This window comes from Cibotium barometz, chromosome 7 (genome assembly GCF_041138505.1).
Source record: "Cibotium barometz isolate CiBa-2024 chromosome 7, ASM4113850v1, whole genome shotgun sequence".
Taxonomy (NCBI): Eukaryota; Viridiplantae; Streptophyta; class Polypodiopsida; order Cyatheales; family Cibotiaceae; genus Cibotium; species Cibotium barometz.
The window spans coordinates 28477864-28496340 of NC_141052.1; the positions used below are offsets into that span (position 1 = coordinate 28477864).

General features: G+C 42.8%; 1 protein-coding gene across 1 annotated transcript in view; it reads right to left on the reverse strand.

The window, feature by feature from the left end:
* LOC147636854 (uncharacterized) overlaps nucleotides 1–14781 on the reverse strand; it is a 39803-nt gene extending 25022 nt beyond the window's left edge. The window contains exon 1 of the mRNA XM_086800415.1: nucleotides 14516–14781. Coding sequence (XP_086656541.1) covers nucleotides 14516–14631 — 116 coding nt within the window. The 5' untranslated portion in view covers nucleotides 14632–14781. The remainder of the gene's footprint in view (nucleotides 1–14515) is intronic.
* Between the last annotated feature and the right edge of the window lie 3696 nt (nucleotides 14782–18477).

Consider the following 18477-nt stretch of genomic DNA (forward strand, 5'->3'; position numbering starts at 1 on the left):
TCAATCCCAAGCACAAGTTCAACACTTTCTTGCTGGCTATTGCCATTGTAAAGCTTCATGCTATTATAAAAGGTGATCTTGTCCACAAGCTCTCTCTCCTTTGCTCCCTCTTCTCTCTCTTGTTTTGTCTACGCTTCCGCCTGTGCATATATATATATATATATATATATATATATATATATATATAGATGAATCCAAGAACATGCCCAAATTCACCGCAGCAGAATGGTGTAGCTGAGACCTTTTAGGAACGTGCATGTTATATACTCATGGTAGTCAACCCACAAGACTATATAACTATCAACTCCATTATGCATAGTATGGACTAGATACTACGACATCCCCACTAACGTCATCAGTGCCCAATAGTGGGTGTAGAACTCTGTATCAAAATATGCTCTCACACACGCACTTCACACACACACACAAATAAGAGCATATATTCACACAAAGCCCTTCGCACTGAGTTTCTGTCAAACCTCCGGACATGTAGGGCAGACTCAGCCATAATGAAGCCTAGCACCAAGGGAAGTAGCAAATAGAAAGAATTAGTACAGCAAATAAGTAGTTGATAGAGAAAATGCACCGCTAAAGATAGAAAGAATAAGCACAATATCAACTGGCCGCAACTCGCCGACCGAAAATTTCACAATGTGAAATCTGCATGTCCGCTAATACGGCTGAATTATATACCTAGATGAATCCAGGAACATGCCCAAATTCACCTTTTAGGAACATGCATGTTATATACTCATGGTAGTCAACCCACAAGACTATATAACTATCAACTCCATTATGCATAGTATGGACTAGATACTACGACATCCCCACTAACGTCATCAGTGCCCAATAGTGGGTGTAGAACTCTGTATCAAGATATGCTCTCACACACACACTCCACACACACACACGCACACACATAAGAGCATATCTTCACACAAAGGCCTTCGTAATGAGTTTCTGTTAAACCTCTAGAGATGCAGGGCAGACTCAGCCATAATGAAGCCTAGCACTAAGGGAAGTAGCAAATAGAAAGAATTAGTACAGCAAATAAGTAGTTGATAGGGAAAATGCACCGCTAAAGATAGAAAGAATAAACACAATATCAACTGGCCGCAACTCGAACGAAAAATTCACAATCAACTCCATTATGCATAGTATGGACTAGATACTACGACATCCCCACGAACATCATTAGTGCCCAATAGTGGGCGTAGAACTCTATATCAAGATATACTCTCACACACGCACTCCACACACACACATAAGAGCATATATTCACACAGGCCTTCGTACTGAGTATATATAACCCTTGTTTATTATTGTAAAAGTTTTATAACCTTTTCAATTCACATTCATTAAAGTTGAAAACCATCCACTGGCCAATGCCCAGGGCCCAAGGCCCATGAATGGCCAACCCAAGCTTTGGGCATCTCCTTTGGCCCATTTAGCCCTCACGTGGCCCAATTTAACGAGGGGGACACCTTATAGGCATAGGACTCCTTCCACTAACCTTGCCACGACTCTCAGCTCTCTCTTTCCTCCTCACATATCCAGGAAGCGCATCTCTCTAGCATCTCTCTCCCGTTTCTCATTATGCAAGTCGACATAATCAGAGAAGCTCTCAAAAAGCTACCATACCTATACTTTGCTATACCCGACATGTACCTATTGTCCGTACTTTGTACATGTTGTGGACCTGCCGTACTGGTCTGTACCAGTTTGTACCTACACTTTGCTGATGACCTGTACCTGTTGCGTACGTGCACCTGTTTGTTCTTACAGTGTGCCTGGTTTGCAACAATACCTACTGTACCTACTGCATCTACACCAACTTGAGTACCTGTTGGTGTACTTAGATCTATTGGTACTTGTGTGAGTACCGATACTGCATTTACAATACCTATTCCAGTACTTACTCCTTCACTTGAGTACTTGTTTGAGTACCTGCTACAACTCCCATGTACATGTTTGAGTACCTACATTGACTCCCATATACCTATTCGAGTACCTGCATCGACACACCAATGTACCGATTGAGTACCAGTTCTTTACCAAGTGCATGTTCGTGTACTTGGTGATGTATGAGTACCTATATCCATACCCCGAAGACTTGTACCACAGTCTTTGCGAGTTGAGTGAACCACGCTCTAGTATGAGAGCGTCTGTTTGTGTGTGGTCTCGAAACGACAGTTACGCGTTCACTCAACTCAAGGTTCATGAGGCTGGTGGTTAGGCCACTTTTACTCTTTTTCAACGAGTCTGGCATCGACAGTCTACACCGACACGTATTCATTATTTGCATTGCATGGAATATCTAGCTGGAAAGCCCTTGGAACTTTGTACACAGATTAAATACTCCAATAATATACAACAATATTGAGACATGGGGGGGGGGGTCGGCTTGTTCGTGGCCCCAGTGGTGGTGTACTGTGTAGTCTCTATCTTTGTAGTGTTATCTTGTGCAGTCTCTATCTTTGCAGTGTTATCTTGTGCAGTGTTGTGTACTTTCAGTTATCGCTTGCGTTGTTGCTGGTTCATATTTTGAGTGTTGGCAAGCTTCTTGTTCATGGGAGGGTGCCCAGTAAGATTGGCACCTAACCAGTGTTATTACACCAGCAAACTCCCCCGGGAGTGAATGAGATCTTGTTGGAGAAACCTTCAATAGCCATGGTGATTTGGACTCTGGTATGTATTATGTGCCCAAAAGAGACACAATACCTGAACTCTCATGTCATGCCTGATATAAGAGCTTGACCACTCGTGACAACCTACATCAATTTACCCCAAAAAAAAGAATTTATGGAGCCTTTTATAACAGTAAGGCATTACAAAGTGGAAAACACACACAAGGATCATTTAAATCAGTTTTTGGGGGACTTCCCGTGCAGAGAACCCTCGACTCAAACACATAGGAAGACCCAATCATAAACTTCCTCATTGAGAGAGAGATTTTCCACTACTATGAATGCTTTGTCTTCTACTGTTGTGGATGCTTCTGCTTCATCTTCATCTTCTTCTTCTTGTACAAGTTTGGCACATGTCTTCTCAAATGTTCTCCTAGGGTATTACTCTCATTCATTTTCATATTAATGAACATTTGCTTGAGAAGTACCTTTGAATTGTTAATCTTGTTGCCAAAAAGATTCTCTAGCTTGTCCCATACATTCTTGGCCAATTTGTCAAAGTCCACCTGATGTATGAGGATGTCTACGAGGCTCAGCCCAATGAGTTCAAGGGCTTTGTCATTCATATCTTGCCAGACATGAATCTTCTCGGCACCTTGACCTGTTTGCAGGTTGCTTTTCAATGCCCTTGACGACATTCCACACTCCATCCCTCATTAGAAGAAGCTTGATCTTTGTCTACTAGGTAGAAAAGTTTGTTGGATTATATCATCTCGAGATGGTCTACATCACCATTTTCATGCTTGTATTAGCCATTTATGAGGCCTTGCATTGGCATATCTTAGCAGATATTATTCAGCATTTTTCTACCATTTTTTAGGTATTTTTCAGCATTTATGTAGCATTTTAGGCTACTATGCTGCTGTCGGCCTGCTCCAGCTGGTCGAAGGAGCCGGTGTGTGGATGGCTATCTCCACATCTCACTTGGTGGACCCTGCTGTGAGAAGCATATTGGATGCTCGGGCTCATCTTATCATCATCCATTGCATGACTCCAGCTATACACGCACAATTTCTCTCTTCCCGGAGTAATGCTCATCAGATGTGGACAAGGTATGGGAGAATTTCGACAGTGAAGATTGCCAAATTGGAGTCAAATCTAGAGAAGCTTACAATCAATGAGTCAGATAACTTGATTGAGAAGATTGGAGAGTTCACCCGTATCAAGCTGCAGCTTGAGGAGTACGCGAGCACCATCAACAATCCCATCCATAAACTTCTTGGTAAGTTGCATGCTTCCTTTGACTCTTTCAGGGATAATATTTATTTCCGTGATCCTCTCCCCCTTTTGAGGAAGTCGTGAGTTATCTCCACGACAAGTGCATGCTTGGCGGAAAAGGCAAGTCAAAGTCTGCCTTTGTTTGCCTTTGACAAGGGCAAAGGCAAAGGCCGAAAAGGGAACTCCAACAACAACAACAACAACAACAATAAAAACAAAGGCAAAGGCAAGGGTAAACAGGATTCTAAGGAATCCAAGGACAAAGGCAATGAATGTGATTACTGTAGCAGGTCAGGTCATAATGAGGGTCGCTGCTTTGCTCATCGTGATGATTCTCGAGCAGCCAAAGCCAAGTATAAAGCCCATGATGCTTCTAAAGCATCTGACAAGGAAAACACCAAAGATAAAGGCAAAGTTTCAAAGAAGGGATCTGCCAAAGTTGCATACATGGCAATCACAGATTCATCCACTTCTTCACAGGATTCATTCCTCGTGATCACAAATATGACTTCTCCTAAAGAGGTTAGTGACACACCAGAAGCGGTGGAATGGGTTGGTGATAGTGATGCTTCTGCCCACACGACCGATCAGGCCCATATCTTGGAGGACTACCAGGCTCTCTTCTTCGGTTCGTATCGGCGACAGCCCTTCGCTTCCTGTCACCGGTGTTGGTAATGTTTCTTTGGGTTCTTTTGCCACGTTACATGATGTTCTACATGTACCACGGATTTCCAAAAATCTGTTTTCAATATACAAAGCTTCTCAGAAGGGACTTGGTGTGTACTTTGATGATGAGGTCTTCGAAGTAATTGAAAGGAAGACTCTCTCGGATGTTGCCAATGGAGTCCATGACAGGGGTCTCTACAAGATCACCATTTTTTCTTCCCAGATCCCTCACACTGATTCCCATATTCATCAGCTTTTCTCCCCCTTGATGGCTTTGGTTTCTGAGACAGATACTTCTCTATGGCATTCTCGCTTCGGTCATGTACCCATTGCTGCCTTACAAAAGTTCCATTCTAAGCAGGTTGTCAACGGACTGCCTCAGCTCAGGTCTCTCTCACACATCTGCTCATCCTACATGATGGGCAAGCATCATCGAGATGCATTTCCAGAGGAGGCCACTCATCGAGCAACCCGAAGACTGGAGCTTATACATGCAGATCTTGCAGGACCTATGGAGGTTGAGTGCTTCACAGATTTTAATTGGGCAGGCTGTATTGATACTTGGAGGTCTACATCTGGATATTGCTTCATGCTTGGTTCTGGATTGGTTTCTTGCCTCAAAAGCAGAGGACTGTTTTTGCTTCTTCCACCGAGGCCGAGTATAAATCCTACCTTTTCTCCTCCATTGAGGCACTTTGGATTCATCAAATTCTGGAGCATGTGCTGTGCCGACACTTCCCCAATTATTATTTTCTTGGATTCTCAGAGTGCTATTGCTCTAGCACAGAATCCTGTGATACGGGGACAATCCAAGCATATTGAAGTGCATTATCATTTTGTACGCGACTGGATTGAGTTGGTACTTCTTCGACTAGCCTACTATTCTACCAAGGACAATGTGGCTGATCTCTTCACCAAACCACTTCCAAGAGCTACTATGGAGCTGTTACTTCAGCATGCTGATATTGAACCGTCTCTCTAGCGCTGAAGAGGAGGTGTTGGATTATATCATCTCCAGATGGTCTACATCACCATTTTCATGCTTGTATTGGCCATTTATGAGACCCTGCATTGGCATATCATAGTAGATATTATTCAGCATTTTTCTACCATTTTTTAGGTATTTTTCAGCATTTATGTAGCATTTTATGCTACTGTGCTGATGTCAGCCTGCTACAGCTAGTCTACCAACATATGGGGGAGTGTATAAGGGCTGACCCCCCTTTCCCCTAGTTCATATCATTTTTCAGCATTCACTTGAGGTCATTAGCAGCTGCTACTGCTTCTTACCATTGTACAACACCTACGGGCTTCCCTCGTGCTCAGTTTTCAGCAAATAAACATCAGTTTCCAGCATTTACAGGTCTTGTTCTTGGGGCTACATCTGTGTTTTCTATTTGCTTCACTTTCTTTCAATGTTGGAGCCATTGAATTTCTCCAATGCACTTTTTGTTGAAGTATTCACAGGCGGAAGCTTAGACAAGGAAAGAGAGAGAGAGAGAGAGAGAGAGAGAGAGAGCTTGTTGACAAGAGCACCTTTATTATAGCATGAAGCTTTTATAATGGCAATGGTTGTCAGCAGCCTAGACATTTCCGAGTATGAAAGGGGTCTGGTGGACCCCACGATGTCTAAATATTTGGAAAGTACAAGCTTGGGAATGGGGGATTATCCTGGAATACAAAGGATCACACTCCTAAAATCTAGGAGGGTTTCTATTTTTGGCCTAACTCCAATGGAAATTCTGTTCACGTCACTACATCTGGAATTGAGCAGATACCAAGAGTTGCCAAAGTGCCTATGACAGAATGTCTACCAATTAAGATATTTTTAGAGATAAAGTTTATGGAAGGATCCATCTCTTCAATTGGGACATGTGGCAAGAAAGTGGACCAAAGTGAGACAAGTGGCCTCACACTTGTCAGAAAATGGATCAAAGTGAGACAAGTGGCGTCACACTTGTCACTTCAACTATTGTGTGGCTCTCCACTTGTCATTATAGCCTTTTTTTGCCATTTTAGCTCATGGGAGGCCCAAATCTATAAATTGGAGCCCTCTCTCTTCATTAATGGAGGCTCTCTTGCTGCACACAAGCCTCTACCACCGTTACAAGCTGCCCTAATGATGGCTGCTCTCTCTTGAAGGCTGCCCATGAAGAATACCAGCTGTTGGGGACTGTTTTGGAGGCCTCCATCGTGAAGAAATACTGAAGGCAAGGGTATTTAATCATTTATTATGATTTCTAGCCATTGTACTTGTTGTACCAACCCTTGTACTTGTTGTACCAATCCTTGTACTTGTTGTACCTGCTTGCACCAACATTTGTACTTGTTGTACTTGCTGTACCAGCCACTGTACTTGCTGTACCAACCACTCTGCCGACTGTACAAGTTGTACCAACCATTGTACTTGTTGTACCGGCTGAATGGAGAGTTGTACTTGCTGTAAAACAGCTCTATTGCATGAAGACCCGTGGTTTTTGGGGAAGAATCAGTACCCACACGGAGGTATATGGATTATATTGTTGGTTCGGCATTTCTACAGCCTGTGTTCCGGCTTGGTAGACTCGTGTTGGGGGCTGTGTTATGGCATTTGTATATGGATAATCCGGCATCTCCCGCGCGGAGAGTAAGGCCCTCAAAGCTTTGTACATGATATTATTCTCCTTGGGTAATAAAATACTCCAAGGGGGGGGGTCGGCCCATTCCGGCCTCTATGTGGTGTCACATGTGCAAGCTCCATTTTCTCCATTTTCAGCATTTGTGGATGTTTTGTCGAGCTTATATGTTTTATGCAAAGTGATGATGGATGTGTTAAGGCTGTGGCCATGTTTAAATGTTTTAATATGCATTGATGGTATCAACAAGTGTGTCAAAGGCCCTAGTCCCCCGGGCCCCACGAGTTACGATAGCCAGCAAGAGTGTTGCAATTGTGCTAGGATTGGATGAAACAAGTGCCTATGGGGAGGCCCCTTTTATAGTGATACAAGGAGCTGGCCGACTACCCCTAGGAGCTAGCTGACTGCTCCACGACCCACTAAAAGGAGAGAAAAATGGATAAAGCCCAATAAAAAGGCACAACCTCAATACACTAAGATGCAGAATAATCTAACACCCCCTCTGCAGCTCATAGTATGCAAGAGTTCGAAGAAGATAAGCTAATGAAGATCCAACCATGGACCCTCCAGTCTTGCAGATAGCGGAATCACCTCGGAGAGAGCACCCGCCAACCTGTTTGCTCGAAACACAACGCCACCACAAATAGCAAAGAACTTTGCTTGGCTCTGAATTCCCACACCAGTGTGCAATGAGCTCCAAGAATATAGAATGATGAGCTTCTGGACACACCGTGCCCATTATTCCCAAACAGTGGACTGTGACACATCACGTCCCAAAAACCTCGAACAATGAACTCGGAAACAGATCCTGTCCATAGTCTCTCCTACACCAAAGCTGACCTTGTCCTACCAAATTTTTAATGCTTGGAGCTCCAACTCACAGTTCCCATGCACAAGAAAATGGAGCTGCTACCAATCCCCTCTCCCGCCTACAAGCCTCCTCTGCCTAGAAGCACATAGGGGAAACTTCATGTATAATAGAGAAGAACACCATCTTAGTCCTCCCGAGCCGAGAAAGCGCCCTGGAAGCCCTAGATGAGTCACTGGAAGTATCTGTATCACTGTCTTGTGTTGTGTCTTTGCCTTGCTTCTAAGATGAAGACTTGCCCTTGGTCTTGTCCTTCTTCTTGGACAAACAATCCTTAGACAGCTGTCCTCTCTTCCCACATGAGAAGCAACGGCTCCAACCTTTCAACTGTATTGAAGTAAGTGCCTGATCTGAACTATTAAGAGACACCTTGATCTTACCCTGAGAAACGAGAAAGGACTCTTCTTCCAAGAGAAGGGAGCTAAGGTCATCAAAATCCAATTGAGTGGTTGTGACCTGGCACCGCAAAGCCCGAGAAACCACATCATACTCCGGGGGGGAAGCTTGTTGGTGAGGATAGAATAGTTACAAGTGTGGGAAGAAAGGCCACCTGTCAAAGGATTGTTAGTCAAAGGACAAAGGCAATTCTAGGACAAGGGCAAGTCTTCAAAGAAGGGCAAAGACAAGTCACATGACACTGACACTGACTCGTCTAGTGATAACCCCAACTCTCCCAAGGCCTTACAGTCTGCAGTGAACATGACTGGTATCTTGCTCTGATCCTAAGGGCATCCCCCCGCGTGCCGTCTTCCAGAAACGGCTTGTGGGCGGGAGAGGGGGCTTTCAAAATCTCTCTTATATTAAATCTGGAGCATGGGACCCGTGTGTCGGAGTTCCAAGTCTAAAGACAGGCAAGTTCACTTGATGGTCCGGATGAGTTCCAAGATCAACCAAGTTTCCTTCATGGTTCGGATGAGTTCCAGAACTATTGGTTAGCAGAGACTATGGACAGGATGTGTTCCATGTTCATTTGTTCGAGGTTATTGGATGTGATGTGTTCACAGTTCTACTTTGAGTTTGGAGCCAAGCAAATTTTCTTTTGCTCTTTATAGTGGCATTATGTTTTCTGAAGACAACAAGCTGACATGTGCATTTTCCGAGGTGTACTCAGTACTGGCCATGCTGAGGTGTCAATGGTCGCACCTTCGTCATCAGTTTTCTTCCGACTTTTTTGCACACTTCAAGATGCAGAGGAGGTGTTAAAATATTGCATCTTTCTATTTATGCTGTCGTGGAGCTGTCGGCCTGTTTCCTACAGCCAACTACTTCATGCACAAGTATATAAGAGTTGCTCCCTTTATTCATTCTATCACATCATTCATTGCCCTATTTGCTGGCTCTTGTACTCTGTAACCTCAAGCTAATAAAGCTCAGTTCTTGCTTGCAATCTTTCTCTCTCTCATGTTTATTTGCTTCCGCTTGTGCACATTCTTTCACACCCAAGTGGTAAGCACAAGTCCCTGATGAAGCATAGTAGATCACCACTGCTAAACATAGAAAGAAGCTGCCTTCCGAACCCCATGGAGCCTCCGTGAAGATACCAAGTCTTTAATAGTGTTGAAGTGTTTTGTGTGCGAGTGTTTGTTTCACCGCCCGTCAAATTTCTGAAGGCCAGTTTCATGGTTCCATCGCCAGGATATCGTCGACTTTCTCAAGGAGGCGAGCCTGTGGTTGTTTCATGAGAGTCGCATCAAAAGCTTCAACATGTGGAAAGTGAAAAGGAAGTACAGGAGGCAGTGCAGGATTGTGTATCTTTGCTTGTATGAGATGAAGAGCAAAAGCTAAAGATGAAGCTCAGGAGAAAAGACACCAAGGACAGGAAGTAGTCAGCCATGTACAAGAAGCAATTGAAGTGTTATGGTGCAAGAGATGGGTTGAAGGCTCTGGCTTTTGACACTTTGTCACTGGTGGAAAAGGAAAACAAACAGGGGGAGCTAGAGTGTTCCTGCAAACATTACACGGACACCGATTCGCCCCAAAACGCAGTGGCATCCCTTGTGGTATTTCTTTACTTGATCAAATTTGAGTACAAAGTACAACTTGTAGAATCCTCCACCAATAGGATCCCTTATAGTTTCACCCAGGACTTCCAAAAGAGAACTCTCGTTATCACAGCACAGTATACCATAGAGAAGGCACACTTGTACAACACCTCCTTGCTTGAAAAGGTCTTCTCCATCTCTCTCAAACCTTTTCCCAAACAGAAGTAGGGCTGTACCAAACCACATGTCCTTCCCTATAGCCACAACTTGCATGTAACCTCGAGAAAACTATAACCTGTTCACATGAATCCAAAGACATGTTTTCCACATGAAACCAAAGACCTGTATTCCATAAACCATAGGCCTGTTTCCTCGAAACCAAAGTCTTGTTTCCTCTCGAAAAACCAATGTCCTGTTTCCATGAGAAACCCACATATACACCATCCAAGCACGGTGCCAAAACCAGGGTTGTTTTCCACAACACCACCCTGTGATTTTTCCATAACCCAAAGAGAGAAAGATAGAAGACGTGTCAAGCAACCCCTGAATACACATAAGTTCAAGACGAAGAGGAACAACACATCTCTTCCATGAACATCATCCCATGTATATGTAGCTTCTGTATCCAAATCTCTTCAACAAGGCTTGCAATCCACGGTGAGAGAGAGAAAGAGAAAAGCCTATCTCTAGTCTTCTGCACCAAAAAGGTTTGGGGAAAATCTGTTGTTATGGACGCGCAGCCTGAGATCCTAGTGGATGCGCTCACCTTCGAAGACTATGTGGCACAGGTTGGAGGCTTGTTGTTGCGATCTGGAGAGCTCCATGTTCTATAAGGCAAAGGAGAGGGATCGATCATCAGAAGAGAGAGAAGCGGTCAAACATCGGCCTTCTTTGTAGCCCTGCGCCACCCTGTAATAGTACAGCCTGATGCTTCCTGCATCCCATCCCACCTGCGCTACTACTCTGAAATTGCCTAAGCTCTTTGGTGACCGGCCAAAGCTATGATATGCCTGCGCTGGCTTGCTTTTTAGCGACTGGCTGCAGCCATGCTCCCATCCCCTGCACCGCCTACCCTCAGCCCATACGACTGACTAATGTCGTGCACCCCCAACCAATGCCTTGCCTTGCCACTGCTGTGCCTCAGTTGCCGTGTGCCAACGACCAGTCATCCATGGAGAAGAAGCGCCACACATTACACGCCACCCGACACAACCCCTCCAATTCTGCCACCATTCGCCTTTTTTTAAAGATGCGATTCAGTTCGCTTTTCTCCAAAAAGCCAAAAGCAAATAGCAAAAACGCATCTTCCAAAACTCAACTCTCTAATCAGTGAGTCTCTATGGCGATGAAGCTCTAGTAGGAAGAGGCACCGCTGATCTGGATAATCCATGTGTGAGGATTACTGTTATTACTTAGTATTTCATCCACTATCTGTGTATTAAGACTTAAACTGAAAGTAGACTTGAACACAGATGTTTGATTGATTGATTGAAATTGTGATACAATAGGCTCCTTATATAGGAGTTCAAGAGACACGAATGAAAAGACACATCCCATGACCAATAGTCATGACTCTAGGCGAAGAGACACATCCTTTGGATGAATAGCTGCAACCATTGGGTGAAGAGTTGCAACCCTAGAGCGAAGGGGTGTGACCAGTCGTCGAAGGAGTGTGGCTCTTGATGAAGAGGCATGTCTCTAGAGCGAATAGTCGTGACCATCCAAGTGTAGGGGTCCTCTGTAATCATGTCACTTCAGTATCTGTAATCATAAGGAGACTGTATAATGAACTAAGTCACAATCGTGACATTCCCTCCCATTTAAAATAAAACCCATGTGATTAAATGAGAGTCGATCGTCTGCCAAAGAATTCTTGGAGGAGTTGAGGATATTGTTGCATTTCTTCATCTGTCTGCCAAGTAGAATCTGACTCATCCAAGTCCATCCACTTAACAAGAAATTCTGTAGTAAGCTTCTTTCTTGTTTCTTTCTGACGAACGTCAAGAATCTTCTCAGGAACAAGAATAATATGATCATCTTCAATCTCAGGAACATAAGAAGATAACTCCGGAATAGATGAATCTCCTTGTATGTATTCCTTGATCCAAGAGATGTGAAATGTCGGATGAATTTTTCCCCAAGATGGTGGAAGATCCAACTTATAACTGACAACTGAAATCTTCTTTATAACTTTAAATGGACCATAGAGACGCGGTCGCAACTTCGGAAAGACTGACTTTACTGTCTTATATCGATGCGGTGCAACATAAAGCAAAACCAAGTCACCTTCTTGAAACTCAGTATGCCTTCTGTGCTTATTCGCATACTTCTGATACTTCTGCTGAACATGAATCAGTCTGTCTCGAACTTGTACAAGAATATCTTGCATTTCTTGAATCAACTGATCTGCTAATGCCACCTTGTGTTGAAGAACAAAGTTTGTGGGCACAAGCGGAGTGTGACCATATGCTGCTTGAAAAGGAGTCATTCCAGTGACTGAATGCGGAGAATTGTTGTAAGCAAACTCCACAAGAGGCAAATATTCTTCCCAAGAAGCTAATCTTGTCTGAATATAATGTCTAAGCATTTCTTCCAAAATTTGATTTACCCTTTCTATCTGTCCATCTGTCTGAGGATGGTAAGCAGAACTGAACAAGAGATTCGTACCAAGGGATTTGAATAAGGAAGTCCAGAAATGTCCAGTAAACTTCGGATCTCTGTCAGAAACAATAGATCTTGGCAATCCATGGATTCTGAAAATATGCTGTACGAACAACGCTACAAGATCTGGAGCAGAAACTGTCTTCTTGCAAGGAATAAAATGTGCCATTTTGGAAAACCGATCAACCACTACTAAAATTTGAGCATTGCCTTTCTGCGAACGCGGCAAAGTAGTGATGAAATCCATGCTTATGCTTTCCCATCTTTCCTGAGGAACTGGCAAAGGCTGAAGCAATCCTTGAGGAAGTTGTCGTGAAGCTTTCATAATTTGACAAGAGTGACAAGCTTTAACAAACTTAATAACATCCTGTTGCATCTGAGGCCAAAAGTATGTTGCTGATAACAGACGATATGTCTTGTTAATTCCAGGATGAGTCTAACTTCATCTTCTCTAGCTTGGTCGCTAGATCTTTTGAATCACATGTAGTCTCTCATAATATACAGTGCACCTGGATATGAAGTGCTCCTCTCACTCAACCTCCCTCTCACATAATGCATATCCCCTCTTCCTCATGAGGTATCTGCATGGCTCTCCTTGTCTCTAGTGCGATGACACCCACAACTGGCCCACTGCAATCTGCATGGCATGTGACATGTATATGTCAACATATATGGCCCTCAGTATGAAACCATCCTCTGTAAGCCTCATGAAAGAATCCATTTAGTACTGTGGCTTGTGTGAGAGTGGCTCATGTGTTGTGATCCAGGTATCCTGTATGTAGAGTCCCAATAAATCATATCTGATCACCCAGTTCTTGTCATCCTGAGATCGCCTAATGAATGGGGAGTCCAGGTCATACCGGATTGGCGGGAGGCAATCCATCTTGAGTCCTTGCCTCGTGCATACTCGGCTATACCATGACTCATGCCCATCTGCTCTGCTAGCTGCTGGAAGGGCGAGCCTCGGGAGTCTCCATGGGGCCATGGCCCTATGCTTCACCCTGTATACAGTTCAAATGTTTAAGCTGTCCAGTGGAAAATGCATGGCAGTTTGTGCCACCTAGGTCACTGCCTAGCCCTCTCATGCCACAGGCCCACAGCTTTTTCTTGTCCTTCTGGACCAGCAAGGAGCCTTCACATACCCTCTAGACCAAGAGAGTTCTGACCTCAGGCTAATTGCCCAAGCTCCACATCATCACACCACCAATCTCCATGATATTCTCCAATCGTGGGTCGTCTTGGCAATCTTGAGTAGCATAGATTCCCTTTTTTTCTTGCCTCCTACTTTATCTTTCGACAGCCTTTAAGTACTGATAATCAAATTAACTCTTCGCTGCCCCAACATGCAGCAAAGTGACTGGCCTGCTAACTTTATCAATCCAGCAATCCTACATGCCAACAGATGATCTACAAGGTCATAGGGCATGTGCCCATGATGTTTAAAACAGTTACAGGGCATGTGTCTATGATGTTAAAATGTCATCTTTCTTAATGCTTCATAGTACATATATTTATTAAACACATGAGCCCTGAAAAACTAAACAGTTTGTATGAAAACAGCACCACTCAATCAGCCAAAGCTTTTCTCCTTTCGATGTTGATCGTTAGATTCAATCTATGATCTACAGACACACAGCCCATTAGTGAGTATTTATACACATATGAGATTATGGGCTGTGAAGCTCTTTCAAGTGTGGTCTTCATCAGCCAGAGAGGATGGTGTGGTTACATCAACTAAGCTTTGATCAGTTTTTAACCTAAGATGTCCATGCCAAGCAATCAATTCATTCGTGCGAGATTGAGATTAGCACACCATACCTGCTTTCTTCATCATCACTAGAAGAAGATTCTGCGACTGTGTCGTCAATCCCCCGCTGCCGATCCATAGCTGCTTCATGCAAGTGCTGCTGCTCCTCAAGCGACAATTCGTCCATTGGTAAATTTCCTTAATTTTTTCCTACTTGGTGCCGCCTTTCGTTTACAGGTACTTCTAGCTTTTTTTTTTTAAAAAAAACACAATGGAAATAAATAAATATGCACCCAAAACGTTTTTTTGTGATTAATTAATTACTTGGTGGGTTCAACACACCAAAATTTGGTATGTTTATTAAAGTTTTTTGTAAGGTCAAAAATGGAAATGGTGTTGGGTCCACATGCTTTCTATTTTTGCTTTCTTTCTATCTATGTTAGTCTCCATTACTTTCTATTTTTAAAGGTTGATGTCCTCCATAATGTTTCGTTTTTTAGGCTCATGATGTCCTCCATAATCTTTCTTTTTTTGGGCTCATGATTTTCTTTAAAAAGGCAAGAGGGCTCATTCTTTTTCACTTCTAGGGGAGAGGTAGGGAGAGAGGGACACCCTAAGGTATAGGGTATGTATTAACCTTATTACTCTAAGGTTCACCACCTTAAAAAATAATTAATAAGTTTGAGTGAATATATGCACCACCTAATAATCAATAAGCACCCAAAACGTTATTTGGAATGGTTATTAATTAAATAAACTTTTGAATCCTTAGAATAATTATTTTAAGCTTGTAAATTATAAGGTTCAAAAAAATAGTATGTTTAAAATTTTAAATAGTATGTTTTAATTATAGTATATTTTCAGAAAATAAAAGATACCAAACTTGAAAACATACTAAATTAAAAACATACTATAATTACCTAACATACTAAATTAAAAACATACTATAATTACCTAGCTCTTGGTGCTTATAAATTCGAGGGTAGAGGGGCGATCTTCGATGCTGGGCAGGTGGGAAAGAAGAGGGAATTTGACGAAGGAGGCACTCAGCCCCGCTGAGGGAGCAAGCAGCGTAGGAGGGTGAGAAGTTTTCTTTTTTTTTAATCAATAATAAGTATATATATTAACTGAAAGCTGAGTTCACAGCTATGTCTTTCACATCCATCAAAACTACTTACTACCCCAAAACTACAAATTGACCCACTACTTACCACATTTCACTTCATTTAGTAAATTAAACAACAAAGTCCATCTATCATCCTCTAAAAGAAAATTGGATTGCTCCCATGAGATCTGATATCCCAGCTTGATACAAGCCTCCATCATAGCCTCAGTGGTACACCCTCTAGGGGTTTGTTTTTCCAATATGTCCCCCCTTTTTGGACTAGATTTTTATTGTAGGTTTGGTCCCCACAGGATTTTCTATGAAAGCAACAAAAGGATGATCCACTTGTTTCTCTTGAAGGTACCATCTGTTGGTTTTGGGTCCAAATCTTGGCAGCTTGGTCTTCAAACCCTCAGCAATTCTAACCTATAAGATATGAATTGTGGGGTAGGTTACCCTAGTATGCTTGAAGATTCCCCGAAGTAGATACATAAATCAAGTGATGCTCATCTAAAGTTTCTGCATTAGTTGACTCATCCCCTCTTTTTCAAGCTTATTCACACAAGTTATAGACCATCACATACACACACATTTATGCATTACATCTGTCACATCAAGTCCAACAAGAGATCCATTATTCTGAAATACAATTGTATTCCTAGTGATCGAGATTTCCCATAAAATAGCATGCTCTCATAATGTTGAAAAGTACTTCTGGAGCTTCAGCATTGAAAGCCCACTTCCCTAAGATCCAATCACCCCAATGAGCTTGAATTCCTAAGCACTGCTCGACCCACTTTCCAATTTTTCCCCATGCACCTCTGATGGCTAGACAATCCCAGAATGCATGTTTACCATCTTCCAATGCAGTTCTACACCTGGGACAACATCCACTAGTGAAGTTCTTTTGTATCACTTTAGATCTAATGGGCAAAGCCCACCACAAAAAGACCTAAAATTTAACAGGTAGCTGGCTTTCCCACATCAACTTCCATCTCTTTTTCCAACAGCTAGAACTCAAGCTCACCCTCCAAATCTTATTACAATATTCCACATTACTTTCTCCTTTTCTCAACTCAGTGTACAGGTCTCTAGTGTTACCTTTTGCCAGTTTAGCCCCATTAAACCAAGCCTAGTCCTTAATCCAACATGACTCATGTGTAGCAATGGAAAACCACCCAATTTGGATATGAACAAGCACCTGAGCCATCAAATCCCTCTCCCTACACACCGTTGAAATTCCAGTGTCAGGTGTGGTCCAACTCCTTCCACCCTACAATTGTCTAATCCCAACAATCATTCAGCCTCTTTAAGCCTTTATTATTCAGCTTCCTTGCTGAGTAGGTTTCAAGTGGGCCTAAAGGAGGGTTAAATTTATGGGTCTACCAAAGCCCCAAGCTAAAGAGTCGCCTGATGCTCTGCATCCCCCATCCCAAGCCATAAGACTTAAGCCTTCCTTCCACCTCGTGCTCAGCATCTCGCATAAAGGAAACCTGTCAACTTCAAAGGAGCATAGGAGAATAGTTTGTCTTTCCACCCCAATCCCTGCCAATTACCTTTAGCTTGAACTAGTGACAATTCTACTAACTCTCTCACCAATTACCTTTAGCTTGAACTAGTGACAATTCTACTAACTCTCTCACCAGCACAGACCATGTATCCTCTTGATGAAGGCATTTGGGAAGAAGTAAGGCAACCCTTACAAGGGTTTGGGTTGGCAAATGCAGAATTCTAATGCCCCCTTCCCCTTTTGGAATAGACAGCTTGTCCCAGGCCAACTAGGCTATAACTCTTCTGGTAGCTCTACCATTCACTGCTATACAGGCAATTTACATAGGGATTAACTTCACTAAACCTTATTTGAAATACTTATCCATATTTCCAAAATTGAAGGCCTTTTTACATACTTCCACAATAATATCCTTTAGGGATGGCCAAAAGCAATAAAGAATTCCACAGACAAACCATCCCATCTAGGAACTTTGTCCCTTCCCTGTTTCAAGAGAGCTACCCACCATTCCTCAATATCAACATCTCTCTCTAGCCATCTAGCCTTGTCAGGGTCCACACTCTACTTAATTAGACCTAGTAATTTATCTTCTGCTTGAAACCTCCTCTGAGAATAGTCCTCCTTCAAGCTAAGGGTGGAACCCAAGAACTCTACCCATTTTCTTGCCATTTGCTCAACATTCTTCATTTGTTGTCCATTCTCATCTAAAATTCTCCCCACCAAGTCCCTACTATTTCGTTTACATGCTCTCCAATTGCATTGCCCACTTCTTCCTTACTTGCCTCCTCTTGCCTCCTCTTGTAAGCTCTCAATTTGCCAACATCTCTAATGATTCCTTGCATTTCATTAGCAAACTGCCTCCATGATCCATTCGACATACCTCTCCTTTTTAGCCTCCCAATGGCTTCCTCAGTGTATCCAACAAAAAGATCATCTCTAAGTAGAAGGTTATTAACTCTCAATTTCCTAGTTGGAAACTCAGTTAGTTCCATTTCCTCCCCATCAGTTGCATACCAGCTCCATTTCAAGAGCATATGGTCGGAGATGACAGTGCTAGAATCTATGAAAACCCTCAGAGTATGAGGGACCCATGATGCTTGTTGGCTTAGGAACATTTTGTCAATTCTGAAGGAAGAAGTGATGTATTGTCGGCTAAAACAAGTATGCCTAGGGTTATCTCTCCAATCCCCTAGATTTCAACTATCAACCAATCCCAGTTTACCTCTCAACTCCTCCCATTTTCCTTTCTCTTGACTCATTAGAATTGTACTTCCCCCACACCTGTTTAATAGTCTCTCAACCATATTAAAATCACCCAAAATGATGCAAGGAACCTGGATGTTCAAATTGGCGATCCAATTCCACATCTTACTCCTAATCTTATGATTATGAGCCCCATAGATGTTAATAAACCAAAC